Source organism: Puma concolor, chromosome B1, assembly GCF_028749965.1.
Source record: "Puma concolor isolate L17-30 chromosome B1, mPumCon1.1.hap2, whole genome shotgun sequence".
NCBI classification, from domain to species: Eukaryota; Metazoa; Chordata; class Mammalia; order Carnivora; family Felidae; genus Puma; species Puma concolor.
Window position 1 is genome coordinate 104102972 of NC_141670.1, and position 25781 is coordinate 104128752.

General features: G+C 37.5%; 1 protein-coding gene across 1 annotated transcript in view; it reads left to right on the forward strand.

Annotated features, from left to right (window-relative positions):
- Nucleotides 1-20541, forward strand: part of QRFPR (pyroglutamylated RFamide peptide receptor) — a 46511-nt gene extending 25970 nt beyond the window's left edge. The window contains exons 2-6 of the mRNA XM_025922299.2: nt 9414-9572; nt 12255-12316; nt 16231-16466; nt 17653-17750; nt 18513-20541. Coding sequence (XP_025778084.1) covers nt 9414-9572; nt 12255-12316; nt 16231-16466; nt 17653-17750; nt 18513-18853 — 896 coding nt within the window. The 3' untranslated portion in view covers nt 18854-20541. The remainder of the gene's footprint in view (nt 1-9413; nt 9573-12254; nt 12317-16230; nt 16467-17652; nt 17751-18512) is intronic.
- The last annotated feature ends 5240 nt before the right edge of the window (nt 20542-25781 follow it).

Here is a 25781-nt window from a genome sequence, read left to right on the forward strand (position 1 = left end):
CAAGATAAGCTGTTGGAAGTTGATAGGCCAATGAATAGGGGTTTAAGTATATTACTTTATGGGCCTAAGATAGAGAAGACTCCATTCAAGAATTTAGGAAATAATCTCCCAAAACCTTTCCAAAGAAGTTATTGAAGAGAGTGTTATAATTCTAAGAAAATTAAAAGCTGTGGAGAGAAGCAAGAGTGAGAGGTGATAAAAATGAACCAAAAGCCCATCTATCCTAGAAGAAAGTCAATAGATATCAGTAAAATCAGTAAATGAAGAAAAGGCTATATAAAGCAATTAGTTTAGAGATGTAAAAGTACTTGGTAGAAGAATTAAAAACAAGTAGGTGTTGGGAACTAGAACAGCAGATGAGCAAGCGTGGGCAGAGACCTATTCGTTTTCATTATAGCCCTTCTGACTTTAAACAATTTGCTCATAATTCTGTGATTTAAAAGACATTTTTTAAAGGAAAGAGAAGAAGAAATTTACTTTGCAACTGAAAAATCTCTCCAAAAAAAAAATATCCAGGCCCAGATAGTTACACTGGAGAATTCTATGAAACATTTAAATTAACACTAATTTTACACAAATTCTTCCAGAAAATTTAAACAGAAGGAAGAATTACTAATTTATTTCATGAGGTCCTTATTACTCTAATAAACCAAGCAAAGACAGTACAATAAAAAGAAAACTGCAGTCTACTATCTTTTAGAAATTTAGATACAAAAATCCTTAATACATTACAGACAGAATACAACAACATATAAAAAGAATGATCAAGTGCAATTTATCTAGGTATGTAAGACTGACTCAATATTAAAGTTGATTAAAATAATCCATGTAATCCACCATAGCTAATCAATATAATTAGCTAAAGAAGAAAAACCATATAATCATAGCAATTGGCACAGAAAAAAAAAATTTGACAAAATCTAGCACTATTCATGATAAAATTGTCAGCAAGTTAGTAATAAACTTCCTCAACTTAATAAAGACAATGTAAAAAACCTACAGCTAATAACATACTTAATGGTAAAAGACTGAATAATTTTGTTCTAAAATCAGGAACAGGGCAAGGATGTTTGCTCTCATCATTCTTATGTAACATAGCACTCAAAATTCCAGCCACTGCAGGGAGACAAAGAAAGAAAATAAAAGACATGCAGTTTGGAAAGGAAGAAATAATACTACCTTTATCTGCAAATGACATTATTTTCTACATAGAAAATCTCTAGGAATCTACAAAAATCTCCTATAATTGAATTCGGCAAGGTCCCAGTATACCAGATCAGTGCACAAAATACAACAGTATTTCTACATATTAACAAGTAACATTCAGAAGCTGAAATGAAAAATATCATGCTCTTTATAATTACTCCAAAGAAAATGAAATACGTACTTAGATATGCTGTGAGCCAAAAATATACAGGTCCTATGTGCTGAAAATTACAAAATGCTGATGAAGTCAGAGAATACATAAGTATATGGAGAGATATACTGTGTTCATGGATTGGAAAACTTTAACATATCAAAGATGCCAGTTCTCCCCAAATTGATCAATAGGTCTAATGTAATTTCTATCAAAATCCCTTCAAGGAGTTTTGAAAACAATATGCTTTGGAAAACTTATTCTAAAATATATATCAATAGACACAGGACCTAGAAGAGCTAAGGTCATCTTGACAAAAAAAAAAAAAAAAAAAAAGAATGCAGTGGGAGGATTCCCTTTACAGAATATTAAAGCTTCCTATGTAGGTGAAGTAATCAAGACACAGCATTGGCAGAGAGATAGATCTAGATGAATAGAATAGAACAGAGAATTCAAAAATATATGTACACAAATATCTCAACTGTTTTTGACAAAGGTACATTTCAAAGGAGGAAGAACTACCTGTTCAACGATTATTGCTGGGGCAATTGATTTTCATAGTCCAAAAGAAATAAAGCAAACAAAAACTCCTTAGCTTAAAAACCTCACTTTATACAAAAATGTACTCAAAATGGATCACAGACTTAAAGGTAAATGCAAACCTTTAAAACTTATAGAAAAAACTCATGAGAAAATCTCCAGGACTTCTTAACAGACACCAAAAGCACAATGCATAATAGGAAAATTTGGGAAACTCGCCTCATCAAAAGTAAACGCTTACTCTGTGAAAGCCTATGTGAAGAGATGAGGAGATAAGTTACAGACTGGGAGAAAATTCTTATAAAGCATGTATCATACGTCTGACAAAGGACTAGCATCTAGATCATATAAACACTCTTAAAACTCAGCAATAAAAAGATAATTCTAATAGAAAATGGATAGTAAAAGATATGAGGAGACATTTTATCTCAGGGAATATACAGATGGCAAAGAAACATATGAGAAGATGTTCGGCATTATTAGAAATTGGAGAAATAAAAAAAAACCCACAAGATATCACTATACATCTATCAGAATGATTAAAATTTAAAGAAATGACACTAAATATTAACAAGAATATGAAGAAACTGAGTCATTCATACATTGCCAACAGAAATGTAAAATGATACAGCCACTCTGGAAAATAGTTTGACAGTTTCTTATAAATGTAAACATGCAATTACCACACAACCAGGTAATGACATTCTTGGGCATTTATCCCAGAAAAATGAAGACTTATGTTCACATCAAAGCCTGTACACAAATATTCATAACTGCTGTATTTGTAGTAGTAAAAAACTGAAATAACCGAGATATTTTTCTTTTTTTTTTTTAAATTTTTTTTTTCAACGTTTATTTATTTTTGGGACAGAGAGAGACAGAGCATGAACGGGGGAGGGGCAGAGAGAGAGGGAGACACAGAATCGGAAACAGGCTCCAGGCTCTGAGCCATCAGCCCAGAGCCTGACGCGGGGCTCGAACTCACAGAACGTGAGATCGTGACCTGGCTGAAGTCGGACGCTTAACCGACTGCGCCACCCAGGCGCCCCACCGAGATATTTTTCAATGGATGAATGATGAAACAAACTGGGGAATATTGCTAAGCAATACAAAGGAATAAACTATGGATGAATTCCAACAGTTGGAACAATTGGCCAAAACTTATGAATCAGTATATATAAGTTGACATAAATGTAATCATCACAACACCTCTCCTTGCTGGATACAACTCTCACTCTCTTGTAATCTAGACAGGGTCCAGCAGTGTTTCATTTCATCTGGTTTCTCTTCAGTTCCACTTAGGGGAAGTGCCTGGCTATGGTCTGTGTGTTTGTGCCCACCCCAAGTTTATATGTTGAAATCCTATTGCCCAATGTGATGGTTTTAAAATGTGGAGCCTTTGAGAGGTGCTTAGGTGGAGAGGGTAGAGCCCTCATGAATGGAATTGGTGTTCTTATGAAAGAGCTCCCACAGAGCTCCCTAACCCATTTCACCAAGTAAGGATACAAGAAGTCTATGACCTGGAAGAGGTCCTCACCCACCCATACTGGCACCCTAATCTCATATCTCCAGCCTCCAGACTGTGAGAAATAAATTTCTCTTGTTTATAAGCCACCTAGTCTGTGGTATGTTGTCATAGCAGCTCAAGTGGACTGAGAGGTGCCTCCTCTCAGAGCCATTTGGGCAGTTTCTGTCTCCTTCCCTAAGTCGAGCAACAATTCTGGAGAAAAATGGCTCAACTTCTATCTGTTTCCCATGGCAACCTCTCTACCAATTTTTCTCTTGGCACCCGGTAGCTGTAGGGCTCTTCTGTCTTTCCCTCCACTCTGCAAGAGCTAAGGCTCCTTCTGCTTCCTCCTAGGTTTCTCCTTTGCCCCAAACCAAGCTTTCTTTCCCTTGGGCTAAGTTCTATCCTGCTACACAAATGCAGTGTTAGTGGACACTTCATAGGTCTTAAAATAATAACTAGAGTGCTTTGTCATAGTCTTGTGCTAAATAGGAATAAATATCAGAAGGGCCAAGATCCTAGGAGGGATAGGCAACACATTTCTTTTCAGATATTTAGCAACTATTTTCCTCTTCAGTTTGTATGCTTTAAGTAGGCAGAATATTCTAGGGTACTGTATAAGACCACTTAAGGGTTTTATAACTTCTTTAAAATTGCAGATGACTTGTGTGCTGGAACCTCATCAAATTAAACTAGATGCAGTTGGAGCTGCTCCAGATAAGGTAGGGTCAGAGCTTAGAACCTCTTCTCCCTTCCTGCTTTGGACCTGCCTCTCTTCCTTATTGGCAGCTGCTTGAGAACCCCTGCAGAGAAATACAGAGCTCTGTGGGATACTGAATGAGCCTGGCTCATCTCTGGGAGGGCCTTCCATGGTTCTAGTCTTTTGTGGTTATCAGCCACAGCTTGCATAACAATTCTGATTTTGACTATATTTCATTTGTTCCTCACTTTCCTACTATCTGATATGTTTCAGGATTTGGTAAATTTGCTCATTAACAGTTGCTTAAGAAACATATTGGACAAAGCCAGAAACTCACAAGCTATATTGGGACAGAATGTATCAATTGTTTCAATATGGCTTGTTTTGGTACAGAAAATTAAGGTAATTATAATGCCAGATTTTTCCAGATTGTTTTATAATGCGTTAAACCATTGTTTCAAATAGTGGTTATATAAAGTAGCCTTTTTTTTTGTAATATAAACTGTATATGTCTATTCACATTTTTTATTTGTTTTGCTTTGCCTTTGTTTTACTAACCTTGGAACAGATTCTTCAGAGAATGGCTATCATTAGATACTTTCATGCAATTATACTTCATTGTACCAGTTTCTAAACTAATAAAAGAATGTTTTAATCTTTTTACATATAAATACCCTGTTCTTTTTACTCTGCCTTTCCACTTTGGTCATTGTTAAACTCACCATTACACTAGGATGAAAATAAATACTGGCCAAATGTTTTCAATTTCCAAGCACCAGTTTTAGAAATAATGAGGTCTTGTTTCTATTTGAACCACTAAGACCAATATTATGCATGGTGGGAAGTGAGGGCAGGATTGAATAGATAGAGTGGGCACCATTCTGTCAGAACACAAGAATTCTTGTTCTGGAAAATAAAGTTGTATAAATAAGTCAAGGTTGGGAATAGAAGGCAATAAATAGTAAACAAAAACATTTCTTCTTAATCTAGTAGTCAAAGGAGACTTGTAGTTTCTTATGCAGGAGTCACACATAGTAGAAATAGAAGCAGCAATGGAAAAACCGTAATAGTAGGATCCGACTGTTATTTTAGAGTTAGCAATACACACAGAAAGAACATTGATCAGAGTAGTCTGCATTTTGGGAAATCCGTCTTCTAAAGAAATGATAATAAAAATGGAGTATATCAAATAAGTTTACTCTGTTACAAGCAACTGTTGATAGCTAAGTGGCTTAAGAGAAGGGAAGGTACTGGAAGGATGTGGGAGGCTCAAGGATCAGTGTGAAGCTTGAGGAATGGGTCTGTAACAGAGGAACTGAGGGTACTCAGAGGTCAAAAGCGGTAACTAAGCTGTGGTCTGTTAACACTCAAGATCTGGTGAGCACAGGATTGCACCACCTCGACCCCCCTTCCACCTTCAATGTGTTCTTTCAACATATTAAAATAATTGAAGTAAATTTGGAACACTGGAAGCTGATAGATTGTGAGAATTCTTTGTCTTCTATAGCAGGACTTCTTACCTAACCTGCCCACATACTGTAGAGTTTATACACTAGAGGATATTGTGTTGCTGTTAGGAAATGCAGGTGGATAGTGGATAATAAAAATATGAGAAATAGGAATTCCAGGCAGGCTTAAACAAACACAATCTGATATTAAAATCAGGTAATCCCATAAAGAAAAAAGGAAGGACATTCCAAGAAAGCAGTGCCCTATATAGGGAATTCTAGGATTATTTCAGTTTCAAATTGCCACTGTTAGGAAGACATGTTGCAAAGGACACATTCTTCCAAAGTAGCTCAGACCTATAAATTTTACACTAGGAAATCTAAAGTGTAGAACAAGCTGACTGAAGAGTCATCAGAGAGAGTACCAGAACAAGGGTAGGAAATTTAATGGGCGACAGAAAAAAAAAAAATCTTCAGTGCCTTTTTTGCTTTAGTCTTCTAGACCTTGAAAAATGATCTCAAAATTTAAAAAGAGCATACCAACGATGTTTAGAATGAAAAATAAAGGTCCAAGATAAGTGAATGGATAGCAAAAGAGCATCTATCTATTAAAAAAAATTTTTTTAATGTTTATTTTTGAAAGAGACAGAGACAGAGCATGAGTGGGAGAGGGGCAGAGAGAGAGAGAGACACAGAATCTTAAGCAGGCTCCAGGCTCTGAGCTCACAGCACACAGCCTGACGCGGGGCTCGAATTCACAGACTGTGAGATCATGACCTGTGCCCAAGTGAGATGCTCAACTGACTGAGCCACACAGGACACCTGAACATCTACCTATTTTTAAAAGAACTCAAATCTTCAGCCTGGATAAATACCATACCATAACACTGAAAAAACTTGGCAATGTGATCAAGAACACACAGCCAGTAATTTCTTAAAACATTGTTTGAAGAAATGTCAGAAGCAATGAGTTGGGCAAATGCTGTCTGGATGCATTAAAAGGGTAAGATGACAGATTATAGAACTACGACAACCCGGTGCGAGATTCTCAAGTGGATTATTAAACAGATGATTTATGAGACAAGAAAACTGCCACATAACATGGATGTGTTAAGTGAGGATGACATAGTAGAAAGAATTGGAGTCAGACGACCTGAGCACAGGCCCTCATCTGTCAATAGACAGCTGTTTAGACATGAGCAAATCATTTGAGTGTTTTGAGCTGCATATCTTGATTTGGGAAATGTTATAAAACTAGACGCCCTTTGATGGTAGTTTAGAATGTATCCACAAAGAATCTATTAGCTCTAAATGTACCAAATTACCTCAATTCTTTTTGATGATAAAATGGCTTCCATTTATTAAAGAATACATCCTTTGATGGGCATTTATATGATTTTATAATCACATCAGTACACCCATAAGTCCTGTGACAGATGGGTGTTATTAATCCCTTTTTACAAATGATGAAATTGAGACTCAGAGTGGCTAAGTAAAAGATCAGAAGAATCAGGATCAGAGCATATCCTAAAAACAGGGAATCAGTTGACCAATATCCCATGCTATTATTATAGACACAATGAATATATTTAGGATGGATAATACTACCATAAGACTACAGTAAACATTACCATAATAATTCTTACTTTTGGATAGTTACACATAAACTGTGTTGATAATGAATCATGTTTATCTCATGGAAAGTTTCTTCTGATGTTTCTTAACCTCAGCCTATCCAACTATTTTTTAATAAACAACTTGGTTGAAAGAGTAGAAGAAATTCTTATCAGATTTTTTAAAAAACAAAAAAGGAGACATTTTCAGGTGAATAATTTATTCACATTTACCTTTATTCAAGTATCACATCCAAGATAGGATTAAAGGTAATTTAATTCATTCATAGTATGATCAGTATTCAAACAGTGAAATATATTAGTATGAAAGCAAATTTCTGCACTTAGCATTTAAACAACTCTAATAGACAAGGAAAGGCCTTAACTTTGAACAGGGTTTGGATTTGGGAAACTGGAACAGAGGATAAATGAGTGTGATTGGCTCTTGGATTGAAATTTGGAGCTCCCAAAAAGGATTGGAAAGGAAGTATCTAGAGTGATATCTAAATACGTCTTTTCCCTTAGTTTCAGCAATATTGGATGGACAAAAATATTCTATTAAAAATAATTTTCTGTTAAATGGACCCAGTTGGTTTCAAGTTGATTTCAAGTGCAACAGAAGCCAACCATTTGAAAATCCTAGCACTGAAAGTTGTTGTAAATTCTAGTCACAGTCACAGAACAATGTGAGGGGTATTGGAAAGGAAGCAATATAATCCTTCAGTTTCTGCTTTAGCTAGACCACATCTTGGGATGGTGGGTTTCCTTCAGGACCATGTAGTTACTAAACCAAAGAAAGTCCATGGAAGGCATCCAAGGAATTGAAAGGTTTGAAAACATGTCAAATGAAGAACAACTGGAGAAACTATAAAAGAAAAGACTTAGGAGTGGCATGGCTCTTTCAAAGATATGAAGAGCTGATGTTTGGAAAAGATAGTTGGTTAGTTCTGAAACTCTCAGAAAGCAGAAAGTGAAACTGGAAGAAGTGGGTGGAACTACTGAAAAGCACTTTCTCCAGTGACAGCCTTTCTCCCAAGCTGAATGGAGGCATTTTGAGAGGTTAAAAGCCCTCTGGTTACTCATTATCTTCAATTCAGTGAATTCTGGCTGAGAGCCTCCTTGTGCCATTCTAAATGCTTGAAATATATCAGGGAAGAAAACAGATAATTCTTGCTCTTGGATTGTTTACATTCTGGTAGACATAGGGAAACTTTTAATGAAAATGAAACCAATCAGTAGATTATGTAGTCTTCAGGAAGGTGAAAAAGTTAAGGAAAATAAAGTAGAGTAAGAGGGAGGAGGAGTTCTCTGGGGGAAAAGCATTCCAAGCAGAAAAGGAAAGCCACACATCAGCATGAGATGGGAGTATGCCAGAAAGGAAGCCTCTTCTGCAGATATTTAAGCAGAGCTTGGCAGAGAATCTATGAGAGAAGCTGAAAAGATGATTTTTATTTTTGGTGAGAGCTTGGACTCCATGACTTCTGAGGTCTCTTCCAACTCTTCATATTCCCTGACTTTCTGATTCTCTGATAATTCAGAGTAACTAATTTGGTAGCAATGAGCAAGATAGAGTCAAGAGCAGAAATGTTAGACCAGGGTTACAAATGAATGGTGAAGGGGCAAGGCAGATAGTGTAAACATTTCAAAATACTGGCAATGCATTCAAGTATTGTAAAAAATATTACGCAAATCATGCAAAGTCTATTTGCACACCAAATCTTGCCCAGGGGCCACCAATTTGAGATCTTTGCACTAGAGAAAGTGAAATCAGTTATGAGCGTAATGATGTAATCCACACATAAGGTCTTGGACAGAAAGGCAAAGGAGAATAAAAAATAAAAGAAGAAATCTGAGTCTTTGGTGAGAATTCTTCCTTTGCCGTGATTTAACAAAGAACCAAAAAGAAAGACATAAAGATGACTACCTATAGTTGAGACACCAGGAGACCACTTCACGCTGACTTTGTTGTTTCTCGATCAAAGCTCACATTGATTTTTTTTCTGCCTGTTATCAATAACCAGATACTAACTGGTCCTCTCATTGTCCTCGTATACATAATTACCTATAATTAAGGAACTTAAAGATAATATCAGCCAGTTCAATCTTTTTCAATTATTTTGAGTCTATAATGTCACTATAATCATAAAACTTTTAAACAGAGGCTCAGAATTAATCAACTGTAACAATTACAAAAACACAGATAAAACTTTTATCTTGATGTTTAACTGGTCCTGTTTCCTTGCTGCAGGTGCCTTCATTTGCAAGATGCTGCCATTTGTCCAGTCAACTGCTATCGTGGCAGAAATTCTTACTATGACCTGCATTGCTGTGGAAAGGCACCAGGGACTTGTCCATCCTTTTAAAATGAAGTGGCAATACACCAACAGAAGGGCTTTTACCATGCTAGGTGAGAGTGTGCCAGTGGCAGTACTCATGCTCTTCTTCAGTACAGAACAAAAGAATTTCTTCAATGTGAACTATATTGATGAAGCGGACGAGTAGCTTCCTGTCTAGCCTTGCAGGCATCAGGGAGTAATTTCGGAGTTTTAGTCCTCTCCCCATTTTACCTTGACCTCCACTCCTTTTCTTCTTTCAGTCCTAACCTCACACTTCAAATCTCCTTATCTCAGATTCACTTCTTCAGTTTAAGTCTTAAACTTTTAAGCACTACTTTTAACTGATTTAAGATAACCTTCAATGGCATTACCACATTAACATTTATTAGATTAGTAAACTGTCATCCTGAGGTAAGAGGCGTGTAACCTAAAATGCCCTTCTTAGGGCCAGTAGATTTTGACAGGGGGAAGGAAAGGTGTTTTTAGATGGGTAGAGAACGAGGGTGCTGCTCAGAGGAGGCCCCAGTGCTGAGGACACAATAGCCGCGGGGCTCATGGGGACGCTAGGTGCTTGCTGAGTGCTGGAGGCGCCTGATGAAGACAGATTCCATCCACTTCATAATTTTGCTTCAGACATTCCTGCATCCTCAGCTTGATGTAACCATTTCTGAGTCAGCAAGACATGAGGAGCATGTACCTCTTGATAAGTGGCAAACTGTAAGTGGTGTCCTAAAGCCTAGCACAGTAAGATGGAAGCATTTCTCTATTCGATAATTACAATCGAGCCATTTAAAGTAGAGCCGTAGCATATGTATTACAGCTAAATAATGGAAGGTTGAGAAAAAAACTAATGCAATAACCAAAAAGAGCAATTTTTACTAGTATCTCACTTGAGAGGAATAGGTAAACATTTATTTCTGCTTTAGGAGTTTAGCCAGAATGGGACAGTAGAATTACAGAAAGAACTCCTAAGGGTTTTGCCACGCCAAACTCATTTTACATAGTATGAAATGAATAGATAAACCAACGGGGAAAATATTCGTTAGTTTTAGTTAGTTATTTTCAAATTTATGTCACATCCTCCCTACAAAGAATTCAAAGACCTCTTGGCTTTTAATAATTGACATCTTCCCACCTTCAAAACATCTGAAAAGCGTGTGTGGGTGTAGAAAGAGGATGAGGAAAGGAATACATGGAGGAGGGAAGTCATTAAAAAAGGAAAGAGAAGTAGAGAGTCTCAGCATCTGAGGGCAAAGTCGATAACAGGCAGTCAAGGCAGTTTCTACTCAAAAAATTCATAGGAGACAGAAAGGATTTTAAATCAAGAAGGCTCAGCATCCCATGGGGCTTTCACACAGTGTTGCCTGATGTCTCTCTCTGGCCAAGTACCTCTTAGCTGAGACTGCTTTGCCTCCAGGCCCCCACCATCAGAGACCTGCTAGACTTATTTGCCCACAAAGGTTCATTTACACCAGTAATATTCATCTAACTTCAACCTTTCTATCCCTGAACAGGCAATAGACCCAGAAGGATTGGCAAGGAGCTAAGTCAATTAGACTCAGTTAGAATCCAGAATTTCTACTAAAGATTGGAAAAGTGATTGGATGTAAGATTACATAGTGAGATAATGATTGGACTAGATTAGAGCAGATGTTTATGGCGATGTGGATAGAGAGAGATTGATTTGTGAGTCTGAGAACTGTCTTGAATCATCGAATAATAATGACTATCTATAGGCAGTGCCAGTTCACGTATTTCTTTATAATAAACCCCAGTTATGGCTTAAGTGAGTCCCAGTTCCTTGAAATCCAAGGCAATATGCTGTTTTCTTAATAGTACCTAATACAGAGAGAATAAGAAGAATTTGAGCTGGGATATTTCTCTCAGAATTGATGGTGGGTCTCTTGGTTATGGCCTCATCCTAGTCTGTTCTGATTCTCTTTTGTTCCTTGCTAAGGACACATCATTAAAGCAATTCTGTCAACAAAATCATGAAGGACAGGAAATTTGGAAACAGCATTCTGGTTTCTTATCAAATGTTTGCTTTGTAAATAAGAAAATAATACTCATGATGCATAAGATAAATGTACTCAATTTTAAGAAGAAATTGTAGAGGGTGATCAATATCATGTTTAAGTTATTCATCCATTTGACAACCAAACAGCAGGTGCTTCTGAGGGCCAGGAATTTTCTTTGGGGAAAATTTCCCTTGTTTAGGGAAACAAACAAGTACAAAAATAAATTGCATTGTGTTTGCCCTTAATGAGCTTAGAAGAAGTTGAAAAGAAACAACTAAGGCAACAAAGGTGCCACTCTAGAGGGCAAATGGAACCAACAGGGAATTAGTTCTATCAGGAAATGATGGTGGCCTTCAAAGATTTCCTAGAGACAGTGACTTTTGAGTTAAGTCCTGGGAAATGAAGAACGTGGACAGAAATATAACAGGAGGGAGAGGCAAGTGAGAGAACCTCAGGGATCATGTTAAGGGTTGAAGTTTTATCTTATAGGTAGTACAACACTATTAAAGATTTTGATTAAACACTTAAAAATGTTTAAGGAAGACTATTCTAGCAACAATTTTGAGGACAGAGAAATAGCATCAGTGGGAACATGTAGCCCACTGCACTGCTCTAGGGCAGAGATGATTGCACATAAGGAGTCTTCATGCTTACAGCATATGTTTTATGCTTAAGTATGCATGTGTTCTGCTTCACTCACTGAATCAGATTCTGATGATTTTAATGTCTTAGCAGGTGTGGTCTGGCTGCTGGCAGTCATCGTAGGATCACCCATGTGGCATGTACAACGCCTTGAGGTAGGTTCGGGGCTGGCTTGATCATCATATTATTGAAATGTTCCCCAGCCTTCTCAATTACAATCATTTTTCTTCCTGCAAGAGCTTTATAGCAAATTCTGGTGACCCCAATTATTTCACTGAAAAATTTTCAAATGAAATAAAATAATTTGTTTTAAGATTTTTTCCTCTGTTTTATCTAGTTCTTCCTTGGTTAAGACTTTAATGCTTAAAAGAAAACTTATCAGAGTCATTTTCTACATTTTCCTGTCAGCCGAACATATTTTCCTAGTGGCCTCCCGTGTCTTATTACATTTTAAGAGTTTAATGGTTGCTTTAGATTTTTATTTTATTTTTAAAACACATCAAAAAATTGTCATCAATCATCTGCTTATTTGTTGATTGTCCCTCATAAGTCCTTTCTTCTCTGCCTCCCATACATTGACAAATTGAAATTTGAATTGGAATGTGTTTTTTTTTTTTTTTTTAATTTTTTTTTCAACATTTATTTATTTTTGGGACAGAGAGAGACAGAGCATGAACGGGGGAGGGGCAGAGAGAGAGGGAGACACAGAATCGGAAACAGGCTCCAGGCTCTGAGCCATCAGCCCAGAGCCTGACGCGGGGCTCGAACTCACGGACCGCGAGATCGTGACCTGGCTGAAGTCGGACGCTTAACCGACTGCGCCACCCAGGCGCCCCTGAATTGGAATGTGTGACAGGATCATCTTATCTGATCTCTCCCCTTCCCCCACACCTTAAACTGATGGTCTAGCATTGTCTGGCTATTCACAGCAAGGGGACACTGTGCTGTTTTTGGTGACTCAGCCTATCCCATGGGGCATACATACACGTCCTGCATCGGTGATCTAGCCCAGACAGTAGTCTTCAAAGGCAGTAGTGGGTTGATCACTAGATAATTTTTTTTAACTGTATCCTTTTATACCTTTTTAAATTGATATAGACAAAAGTGAAACTTTACTAGATGGTAAATGTCGATTGGCAAGGATAGCAAATGAGCCCTCAGGAAAGGGTACATTTAAAACATGACTTGATTTTTTTTCTTTCTTTCTTTCTTTCTTTCTTTCTTTCTTTCTTTCTTTCTTCTTTTTTTTTTTTTTATGTAATTAGTATATTGAATGAGCTGGACTCCACAGGTGAGAGCTGGAAGTAATTTTATTCTATCCCTTGCTACCTATAAAAATGTGACCTGAGAACTTTCCAATACTCTGACAAAATGTTGTGGATGAAGCTCTGAGCAGACCCTGTAATTCTTTCAGCCATTCAGATAGCAACATTCCTATGGTCACTTTTAGTCACAACAACTTGTTAATTCTGTCATTAAAATTCCAGCCCGGTGTCACAATCACATAAGTCCATATTCTCAATCAACACAAAATGTCTCCCAGCTCAGCTTGAACTGTTTTTAGGTCTAGAATCCTACAATATGCAAAGGGGAGGTGATTCCCTTCTTCTCTGCTTCCTTACTGGGCGTTTCTCTTTCTCTCTTCCCATCCAAGAAAATGGCTGCCCTTGGCAACTTGGGAGCTGGTGTTAAGGATGGGGAGAGGAAGGGACAGGTGTACTGGTATCATCGCCCTCTGTGAGTGACTTTGCTGCCCATGATCGATTCCTTATTTATGGGTTTTTCAAAGATAACACCACTGAGGCTTCTGACTGCTGCTCCAGCAGGGTGCTCATGTATCTTCCACACACAACTGTAAGTGGCTGGGTCTTTTCTCTAAGGCTGTCCTTATTCCGGCAGGTATCCCATACTGATGGAGGCTTCACACGTGACCCAACCCGGTAGTCATTTGTGGGGCCCATTTCTGGCCCACAGAACACAAAGAGTTTTGTCTATTTTTTAAAATAAAATTATTTTATCATATGCTCTAAATATGTTTTGAATATGTAACTCATTTAGTTTTTAAGAAATACATATGTAATTGGCAGAGTCGGTCCTCACTATCAGACAAGTCAGCTAAATCAGATTTGCTTTCTGTCAGGAAAAAGTGTGATTTCATTTTTCCTATCAAATAAATCTATTAATATGCATCCCATGGCCACCTTCTCACTTCTAAATTCTATTAGAGAGAGTGTGTGTGAGCATGCATAAAGCCTGAATTTCTCACCTGGATGAAATAAAACACCACCAACTTCACCATTTCCACCCACTGATGTTCTCTTTGCTTTGCTGTCAATGGGCTCTCTCTCAGGAGTGACGTATTTGACAATTTTCATGGGATGGAAGCAAAGAGGTGGCTAAATTAAAATTGTCATCATCACTTCTGCCTCTTCACTGTATGAAAAATATAAATTCACAACATCTCAACATCTGTCAAAATACCTTTCTTCTAAAGCCAGAATAGAAATATGTTTGATATAGGGAAAACACAAAACCCTATCATGGATTTATGGTGTCTTGATTACGGTGGCTTCACTGACATCAGTAGTTCAAACCACTTCCTTTTTTAGTGCCTCATAGTAAGAGTAGGACTGAGTGAGACATCTGACTTATGTAGATGGGGAGAAGAGAGATAGAAGCGAGCTGGGAGTGCAGGGCCAGCACAACACTCAATCTCAGGCTTCCCCTAGGCAGTGGAATTTTAGAGAACTGTATGGTTCCAAAGAGACAATCTGAAATTGATTCCCATAAAACTATGTGCCTGTGCACTCAGAAAGTCTTTGCTTGTTCCCAAGGCAACATGCACCCCCTTGGAGACTATCAGTCTAGCTTTGTGTTTTAAGATGTGCCAATATGTTGCCCCCATGGTCGTCGGCATTTGTGGGCTCTGCCTACATGGGGTCAGCATGAATTTCACCTTAATATCCCGTTCCCAGGGAGTTTGGATCTTGAAATTATTATTCAGTAAGTGTTTTCATCCCTTGTTGCATTTGTAAATAATACCTAGATCAGAACTTGAATTTTCTTGCCTTTGATAAGTATACCAGAAAGCTTTTTCCCCCCATTCAATTGACTAAATATTGGCAATAAAATTTGCAGGAATGGAGGCAGAAATATGTCTAGGACCTAGGGATACTTCATCTGGAAATCTCTGAAGTGACTAAAATGGCAATAGTTTTGATAAATTTTCTTTTATTCTTATTATCCAGATAAATGACTTTGCTTAGTTTGTCCCTTCTTAGCATTTGCTACTGTTATTAATATTGTTTTTAATAATATTTTGAACCCAACCATCTGTCAGAAATAGTATTAACAAAGAGACATTGCATTTCTGTAAAATATCTACCTCAAAGGCTGATAGCTGAGTCTGAATATTTGTAGATAGACAATAGTTTGAATCCCAATTTCTTATTCATCTCAAATCTTAAAGCTATCAGCTGTCTTTCTAAAATCTTTGCAAGCAACCTGATCACTGCAATCTGAAATAGCAGTAACAAAATGCAAGCTTTCAGTACTATGAACTGAAAAATAGCTGATACTTTGCCAAAATCTGTCTCTTCAACAATTGAGGAAGCAAAATAACGGAACATTAAACCAGCTGGTGTGCAATTACAAGATGTTTCCTTTTTTTCATATGTACCTTGATTGATGTAGTGTATTCTTCCTCTGAAAAGTAATAATCCTCATCTGGACAGTATGCATACATACTTTGGTCAAAGCTCTTTCATCGAATTGAAAAAATTCTGACCACAGTGTAAAAAAAGTTGAGAAACATTAAAAAAAATAGCCTATTGACCTCAATCCCATTTAAAATAGAAAAGAAAGTATAGAACTGTTAAGAATGTAAGAAATGTGGAGAAAATGACACCTTACAACAAACGAACAATCAAACTCGTATCTAATTTGCAATATGGATCCACAGTCAATACAGGAGGGTTTGAAAACTGCAGCATTATAGCAGTACGTGGCTGTTTTCTGTTCTGTTGATGCTGACTCTGCCTCCTCTAACTGATTTGTTTTTATGTTAAAGATTAAGTATGACTTCTTGTATGAAAAGGAGCATGTCTGCTGTCTGGAAGAGTGGGCCAGCCCTGCGCACCAGAAAATCTATACCACGTTCATCCTTGTCATCCTGTTCCTCCTGCCTCTTATGCTGATGCTTATCCTGTACACTAAAATCGGTTATGAACTTTGGATAAAGAAAAGAGTGGGGGACTGCTCAGTGTTTCGAACTATTCACGGAAAAGAAATGTCAAAAATAGCCAGGTCTGTTTAATGAAGCAGTCGCCTCCGTTTAAAATACTTTTAATTAGTCGTGCTTGAGGGGGAAGTTGCTAGAGCTCTCCCAATTCTTGGGAACTTTAGCCCAAGTGCCATTTGTAATTCATGTTCACAGAATAGGCTGACGTTCAACTTTGGAGATTTTAGGAATAGCAGGTATTTAGACAATTTGGAAAACTGTTGAATTTTCATCTATATGTCAAGATGACTTGCTAGGAAGAGCTGTGGTGTTCTCCTCTCTACCACTCGGCAGTCACATGGTGCAGATAAGTATCCTTACGCCTAAGGCTTCCGCTTGCCTCATGTGTGACAGGGAGCATAATAAATATCCATCCTCAGATGATGCTGAAATACATGAAATCTGTATGAAAATTCTTTGGTGACCAGAGTATGCTATTTATTATTATCTATACTGTCATAATAAGGGCTTTCTTTTCTGATTATATTCATTAATAAAAATTTTAAAACACAATTTACTGATACAGTACTTGTATTCCATATCATTTATTTTATAATCTACATGGAACAGCTATTAAAAACAAAAACAAAAATCTTAGAAGTTTAATGGTTAGATGAAATTCTATCATTTCTTCAAGTGTGCAGCGACCTCTAGCGTCCAGTTTGTATGAAGAAATCCTCCCTGTCAGTGTCCAGGGCTGGATCTTCAGCTCTTTGGGACTTATTGCTGATTTCACTCTCCACTTCACTTCCTCAGAAGAGTGTTCTTCAACATAAAAATGAATAAGGGCTTAAACACTTCACTTTAGCTGCCTAACTTTACGTCCAAACTAGCCCTTACAGTTTAAATCCCTTATTAGTCATCTGACTTTGCAAGTTACTCAACCTTCTCCGTGCCTCAGTTTCTGCATCTGTCAAATGGCTTACTGAGAAGATTAATGACATGACTCATGCCAAGCATCTAGCAGAGTGTTAGATCTATAATGAGCATCCTTCATAATGATGTTTATAAGATGAGAGATTTGGGAATGAGGGCAATAGCAGTGGGAAGAGATGATAAACAGCCCACAATTAACCTATCATGAACTTTATTAATATTTGAAAAGTTATGGTTGAGAGATTTAGGCTCAAACTTTATTTAATAGCTTTGATATCAATTTGACAAATTTTCCAAGGAGAAGTTAACTAATGCGATGTGTCCTTGTGGGTCCAGGAAGAAGAAGCGAGCTGTCATTATGATGGTGACAGTGGTGGCTCTCTTTGCTCTATGCTGGGCACCTTTCCACATCGTGCACATGATGACTGAATACAGTGAGTGCTTTTCATTCTCATTTGTTAGAAGTTCTAGTTCATTTCTTGCTAGACTAGACCATGAATCGTTGAAAATTTTGTGGCTATTCCCTTGGGTAATCAAATATCAAACATTTAATGGGTTTCTCTCGTATTTTCAAGATTACCAGATCATTACATGGTGGGTTAATTATGTACAATTTTGAACAAACCTTTAATAATCGCAGAAGGGACAGAAACATTTTTGAGAGTCTTTTTTCATGCTCTGTCCCCTGTTCTCCCTAAACCAGTCAAACATGGAGGAGGTGTGACGGCCTATGAGCATTCTCTGTTTAGATCTAGAATCCTGACTTGAACCATATGAATTTGATAACACCTAGGATTTCAGCCAGACCCCCGGTGTATTACCTGTGATAATCTGAGACTTAACATGATTCTCAGATACAGATTGTATTTCTATAACACAAGTGAACGTTTGAATGGTAACTGCTGCTTCCAGTTTACATGACATTTGGAATCAAGTCGAAATGCGGTAAGTTCCTTGATATGTGCTGGGCACCAGGCTAAGCTTGTAAGCCAAGATTCTCTAAGAATGGGAACTCATCACAGAGCTCATTTTTCTTCAGACATCAGATGGCTCTTCCCAAAATTGCCTTGAGTATTTTTCACACCTTTAACCACTTGTACAAGTGTAAGTGTTTGGTAAAGATATATGATAAACAGAAATTTTATTTTATGCTCGTGAAAACATAATACATTGTAGACTATTACTTTTTATTTCAGGCAATTTTGAAAAGAAATATGATGATGTCACAATCAAGATGATTTTTGCTATCGTGCAAATAATTGGATTTTCCAATTCCATCTGTAATCCCATTGTTTATGCATTTATGAATGAAAACTTCAAAAAAAATTTTTTGTCTGCAGTTTGTTATTGCATAGTAAAAGAAACCTTATCTCCAGCACGAAGGCATGGAAATTCAGGAATTACAATGATGCAGAAGAAAGCAGTGTTTTCCCAGAGAGAGAACCCAGTGGAGGAGACAAAAGGAGAAGCATTCAGTGATGGCAACATTGAAGTCAAATTGTGTGAACAATCAGAGGAGAAAAAATACATCAAATAACATCTTGCCCTGTTCAATTCTGAACTTTCTGAAAATTCTGCTTTAGGTGGTGGCCGCTAATTATAACAATGTCTGCATAATTAGGACTGTTCGTAGCTTAATTGGAAGAGAAAATTATTTTGAGCAAAGGTGGAAGACATTTTTTTATTCTCAGAATGAGGAAAAGAAGGAAACAAATCATTTTCTTCATAAAAATATAACATTATACATGAAAACACAATTTTGAAAAATTAGTAAACTATCCTTGTAGATTATTAAAAAAAAAACTTGTATAGAAATAAATATTTTTGGCTGGTAATTTTTCCTCTAATGCAGTCAACGTAATGTGACTTTCTATGTATTGCTAAATGAGCTGAGGAAATAACTTAAAAATTATGCCTTCTTTTTTGAGTAAGTTAATGGTTGAACACAGTAATGTAATTTTCAGTGCTGTTGAAGCTTGGTAATACAGTCTCTTACAAATGAGGTCTGTCCAATAATCATCAAGTCAAAGAAGATGGCGAAGCCGCAAAATGACCAATGAATGTGATTCAGAGGCAGGTGCCCGGGTGTGTGCTTCTTCTAGCCCTACCAGCTACCACTGCTGTGATGACTGGCAAGCCACTGAACCTCTTTAAGCCTCTGTTTCTTCCTGTGTATACTGGTGAGGTACCTCTTCTTCACAGGGTCACTGCCAGAAGAAAACGAGATGTGAGCAGGAAAGCCCTTTGTTACTGTACAGCACCCTCAGGTTCTGAAGCATCATCGCAGCCCCCATGTTCCAGGCCTCCCCTTTCTGCTCCCTTTTGCTTCCTGAGAGTTGCCCTCAACCCTGCCAGCTTTCCACCCATGCCTGTTTTGTAGCTGTTTTCTCTAATCAAAAGAAGGATGTTTCTGGGATCCTCATTTATAGGCTGGCTGTAATATATGTAAGCTAGTCTATCTCAAATATTTATATTTTTAAATCCCTTACTTTAGTAGTGGGATGAATGACTGGTTGTTATATTAAAGGACTTTTAGATGTAGTTAGCAGATGAGAGCATTAACTCCAAGCCCATGATTTTACTGTGCCCAAGACTGACTCCCGAGAGAGCAAGGCTAGGGAGAGTGGAGTTCCCCACTCATATTCCTTATCTTACCTCAATCTCCGTTAATCATAACCTCGCTTCTTTCCAGTCTTCTCTTCTTACCCTCAAATATCATGGAACCAGTGACCACATCCCAGTGCCCTGTCACTTCCCCTTTAACAACTGTGATTCCCAAAGTCCATTCACAGCCTCTTGGCTAAAGTGTTTCTTTTGCCTCCAGTTTTGCAGCACTTATTCTTTCTGCCAGGAAATAGAGAAAGGAAGAGAAGCTCAAGAATTATCAGGGTATTATTTCACTTGTAAAGCTTGAAGGTTTGGGAACCAGAGAACTCAGGCCATTCGGATCTTTCAAAATGTAGACATTTAACTTTTTAGGTGTGTCAGGATAAAATGGATACAGCAACACAACTGAAACAGTGTGTGGTATTAAGAAAAAATGGCAATATGATACAGAAAATTAACAAAGTCAAGAGAAGACTACTGATGATTTGGTTTGTGTTGAAATGGACTTACTATGGATTATGTGTGTGTGCCATTCTCCTGTTATGACTAGCTATCTTGTAGCAAAACAGTAATTATCATTAAATCATTAAACCATTAAAAATGAATCATATTCACTGATTTTGGTTATCCTTATTTAATCAGCAGATATCCATATGACTCTTCCTAAATTTGATGTGCATATGTTCCAAATATAACTTACTGAAGATGGATCAATCAACACTATTACTGACCATTTAATTATTAAGGTTAGAGATTTTTAAAATTCCTAAACATTGCAGAGATTGATCAAAAAACATCTGGCTGCACCTGGGTGGCTCAATCTGTTAAGCATCCAACTCCTGGTTTTGGCTCAGGTCATGATATCTCAGTTTGTGAGTTCTAGCTCTGGGTCGGGCTTTGCGCTGGAGCCTGCTTAGGATTCTCTCTCTCCCTCTCTCTCTCTCTCTCTGCCCCTCCCCTGCTCTCTCTGTCTCTCCAAATAAATAAGTAAACCTTAAAAAAATAAAAAATAAAAACATATAGATATTAAACAATTTAAATAATTACCGTAAAATGTCCAGACACCTGTGAAAGATTTTTTACCCCTCACATTGCATTCATGCCATTTCAGAAATAAAAAATAGAGCAGTTTTGTTTTTGGTCCTTTAAACATGTAATCTTTTTATTTTGTTATAAGAGTTTGGAAGAGAAAACTGGTTCAATCCATTATTGGGAAACTATTATAATTAGTCAAAGAAGCTCCAGTCTGGACACTGAGCGCTGACGATAGTGTAACACAGCTTATGAGCCCATACAGAGTTCACCTTGGATTTGCAAAAGGAGCCCTGGTTCTGAGCTTTCTTCTGGTTTCCTCTGACTTCCCTGCCCCCTGAGTCTCTTAGGCTTTTTGTCCTCCACCCAGGCATCTGCTTTCTCCCCTTTTTTTTTCTTTGCCCTAGGCTGTCACTCATTTTATTCCATCTGATTTCCCCTGAATTTGTGCTTGAAGTGAGAATTGACAAAGTCTCTTTGGATTCAGAAGGGAGGGTTGTGGAGGGGTACAGAAGGCTAGTCATTAAGACCATTCATTAGCATTTGGGTAAAATGTCTATGAAATCAGTGAAAAGGTATGCATCACTGCTTAGACTTCTAAGCCTTTTATTTCATTAGGGATCATTATGCCAAAAACAGCTGTGTCTTTTCTTCCACTCTACAAACAAAACACAACAAGAAAAACTAAAACCAAAACAAAACAAAAAATACACATCTCTCTTTTCTTAGTTTCTTATGGATCAGGACATCAGCATTTTGCATACTCGTTTGACTAATTTCTAAGCCTGAAAATGTTTTAAAAAATTTAATGTTTTTATTTATTTTTGAGAGAGAGACAGAGCTAGTGGGAGAGGGGCAGAGAGAGAGCGGGGGGGGGGGGGGGGGGGAGACACAGAATCTGAAGCAGGCTCCAGGCTCTGAGCTGTCAGCACAGAGCCCAATGCAGGGCTCAAACTCACAGACTGTAAAATCATGACCTGAGCCAAAGTCAGGAGCTCAACTGACTGAGCCACCCACATGCCCCAAGTCCAAAAACGTTTCAAAAAGAAGAACCAAGTTGCAGGGCTTATACTACCTTATCCGCAGACCTATTATAAATTGCAATAATCAAAAATTACAAAAATCAAAATTATAATAATCAAAAGAGTGTGGCACTGGCACTGCAAAAGAATAGTTACCCGAAGTAGATGCACAAGTATATGGTCAACTTATTTTGACAAAAGTGGTAACATAATTCAATGGGTACAGGAAAATCTTTCAAACAAATGGTTCTGAAACAATTGGATGTCCATATACCGAAAATGGGAACTTAGGCCTTATACTAAATACAAAAATTAACTTAAAATGCATCATATTCTTTTTTTTTTTTCAACGTTTATTTATTTTTGGGACAGAGAGAGACAGAGCATGAACGGGAGAGGGGCAGAGAGAGAGGGAGACACAGAATAAGAAACAGGCTCCAGGCTCTGAGCCATCAGCCCAGAGCCCGACGCGGGGCTCGAATTCAGGGACCGCGAGATCATGACCTGGCTGAAGTCGGACGCTTTACCGACTGCGCCACCCAGGCGCCCCAAAATGCATCATATTCTTAAATATAAGAATAAGAATAAGAATATTCTATAAAACTTCTAGAATAAAACTCAGAATAAAATCTTTGTAGCCTGGATTAGGCAAGGCAAAGATTTTGTGGACAGGGCACTGAAAGCAAAGCAGGAAGCCTAAAAGAAAGAATTGATAAAATAAACTTCAACCAAAAAAAAAAAAAAAAAAAAAAAAAAAAAGAAAGAAAAGAAGAAGAAGAAGAAGAAGAAAGAAAGAAAAGAAAAGAAAAAAGAAAAGAAAAGACCTATACATGAATGTTCATAGCAGCTTAATTCAAAATAACCAAAAATTGCAAATAACCCAAACATTTAGCAACCAATGAATAAATAAGCAAATTTTGTTGAGGCTATCTAATTGAATATGACTCTGCAATAAAAGGAATTAACTACTGATACATGCAACAAGGATCCATTTCAAAAGTATTATGCTAAGTAAGAGAAGCAAAACAGAAAAGACTATATACTCTATGACTTAATTTACCTGAGTTGTAGAAAAGACAAAACTCTAGGAATAGCAAACAGGCAAGTGGTACTAGAGGCTAGCTAAATTTAGGCAACTGAATGTAGAGGGCATGAGAGACATCTTTGGATGATAGAAATGTTCTATATCTTGATTCTGGTCGTGGTTATGTGACTTTATACATACGTATATTTTATTTATTGCCATGTTTATTGCCATGTGTGTCAGGTGAAGTTATGGTAATAAAATGTGAAAATCACACATTCAAGAATTTTCTTCTAATACTCAACCTGACTGTCTCCATTCCACATATGGTCTGTAAAAATACAATTCCTTTCTTCATCACTCCATAAAGAGTTGTTTTTACATTCTCAGTTCATCAAAGTAGCCTTAACATGATTTTCTGCTTTATAGCTACCAAATCAACCTGGAGCCATTTAATTCCATTATCTGTCAGACTAGCAGGCTCTTAAATACAATCTTGAGAAGTTATTGCTATGAGCAGAGAGTCAAAAAGCAGTTCAACTACATTTCAAATGGAGTAGCTGTAGGTTTTATGGGCCATGCAGGAGCTCTTGAAATGTTGAAACAAAACCAGACCCAACTCATGAAAAAGTGTAGATTGGCTGCACTTTTTAGATGTTGTTCTCATTCAACAATATTCAACAATATTTCTGGAGTTCCTACTATGTGTAAAACCTAGACACCCTGTTTTCATTTCAGGATCAAGAAAATCCTAAAAAAAAAAAAAAAAAAAAAAAGAAAAAAGAAAAAAGAAAGAAGAAGGAGAAGGAGAAAAATCCTTTTTACTCTGAACCAGATAAGGCTAAAGAGGGTTGGTTGGCAAATGAGAGAATAGGGGAAAGTCATAAAATCAGGTGAATCTGTATATATATATATTTTTTAATTTTTTTAATGTTTATTTATTTTTGAGACAGAGAAAGACAGAGCATGAACGAGGGAGGGTCAGAGAGAGAGGGAGACACAGAATCTGAAGCAGGCTCCAGGCTTTGAGCTATCAGCACAGCGCCTGATACGGGGCTCAAACTCATGGAGATCATGACCTGAGCTGAAGTCGGTCGCTTAACCGACTGAGCCACCCAGGCGCCTCGAATCTGTATATTTTAAAACCATACATAAATTTACTGGCTTATATCTCAGGCTCTATGTTTTCTTGTTCACTCAAAGTTTTGTTTTCTAGAACTGAGATTATGATCCATCTATGAAAGAAGAAATCAGAAAGAAATGAGATAAAATGACATAAAAATGCTCCAATTTATATCTTTAGAATCCTGAGAAGACAGGAGTAAATGAAATATAGGTCCAACTCCACAGGTTTCTTTTTTTTTTTTTTTTAGCGTTTATTTATTTTTGAGAGAGAGAGAGAGTGTGTGTGTCTGAGTAGGGGAGGTGCAGAGAGAGAGGGAGACAGAGGTTACAAAAGAAAAACAAAACCGGAGACATCACAATTCCAGACTTTAAGCTGGATTACAAAGCTGTAATCATCAAGATAGTATGGTATTGGCACAAAAACAGACACATAGATCAATGGAATAGAATAGAAATCCCAGAAATGGACCCACAGCTGTATGGCCAATTCATCTTCAACAAAGCAGGAAAGAGTATCCAATGGAAAAAAGAATCTTTTCAGAAAATGGTGCTGGGAAAACTGGAGCGACATATAGAAGAATGAAACTGGAACATTCCTACACCATAGACAAAAACAAATTGAAAATGGATGAAAGACCTAAATACCTAAATGTGAGACAGGAAAAGAGGATAAAGATCCTAGAGGATAAAACAGGCAGCAACCTCTTTGACCTTGGCTGCAGCAACTTCTTACCTGACACGTCTCCGGAAGCAAGGGAAATAAAAGCAAAAATGAACTATTGGGATCTCATTAAGATAAAAAGCTTCTGCACAGAAAAGGAAACAATCATTTCTGCCTTCTTAAAGGCTTGTTAGACATTTTAGAACATCCTACAAAATGAAGGAATAAGACTATGATAGAGATAGAAAACTGAGTCTAGAATAACGAAATAATTCAAGATAATAAAAGAGGGCTGAGAAATAAATTTAATTAGTACTATTCTCAAGGAAATTTAAGAAAACTGTTTTTATAAAAACATAAAGCATGCTACAAAATGGGGAAAAACGGGTTAATGAAACTCTGAGAAATTAAAAATAGGTTGCTGAAATTAAAAATAGACTATGTACTCATCTTTATCCCCCATATATTTAAGAAAAGCCCCAACATTTTCCTTCAAAAGCATTTCCTAAAGTATGTTTGTATAGCAAACCTCTTGAGGCTATGTTTATTATCTGGAGTGTTGTCTGGAGACAGATGGCACATTCAAACGGAGTAATTTGAGGTATAATTAATAAAGGGACGATTTACAAAGGAGTGAGCAGGGTACAGAAAAGCAGAAGGGTTAGTGCAGTATCAGCTGTTCATTATAGCAAGGCACGGTTCCCATCCCTAGGCCTGAAGTGGAGCCAAGAAGATGGAGGAAGATGAACGGGAGGAAGATGAAGAAGAGCAGGAGGAGAAAAGGAAGAAACTGAGGGAGACAGACAGTGAAAGATCTGTGTGTAAGGGGCTACCTATTGGAGCTGTGACTGTGGATGGAGACATGATGAGCCAGCCCATGCTACTCCTCGTGGTGGGTGCCATGGGCACTAATGCACTGACCTGACCCCTAGCTCCCTCTAATCTGCAAATGGTCTCCATTCCCCAGACACAGCCTAGCAGCAAGGGAGCCCTT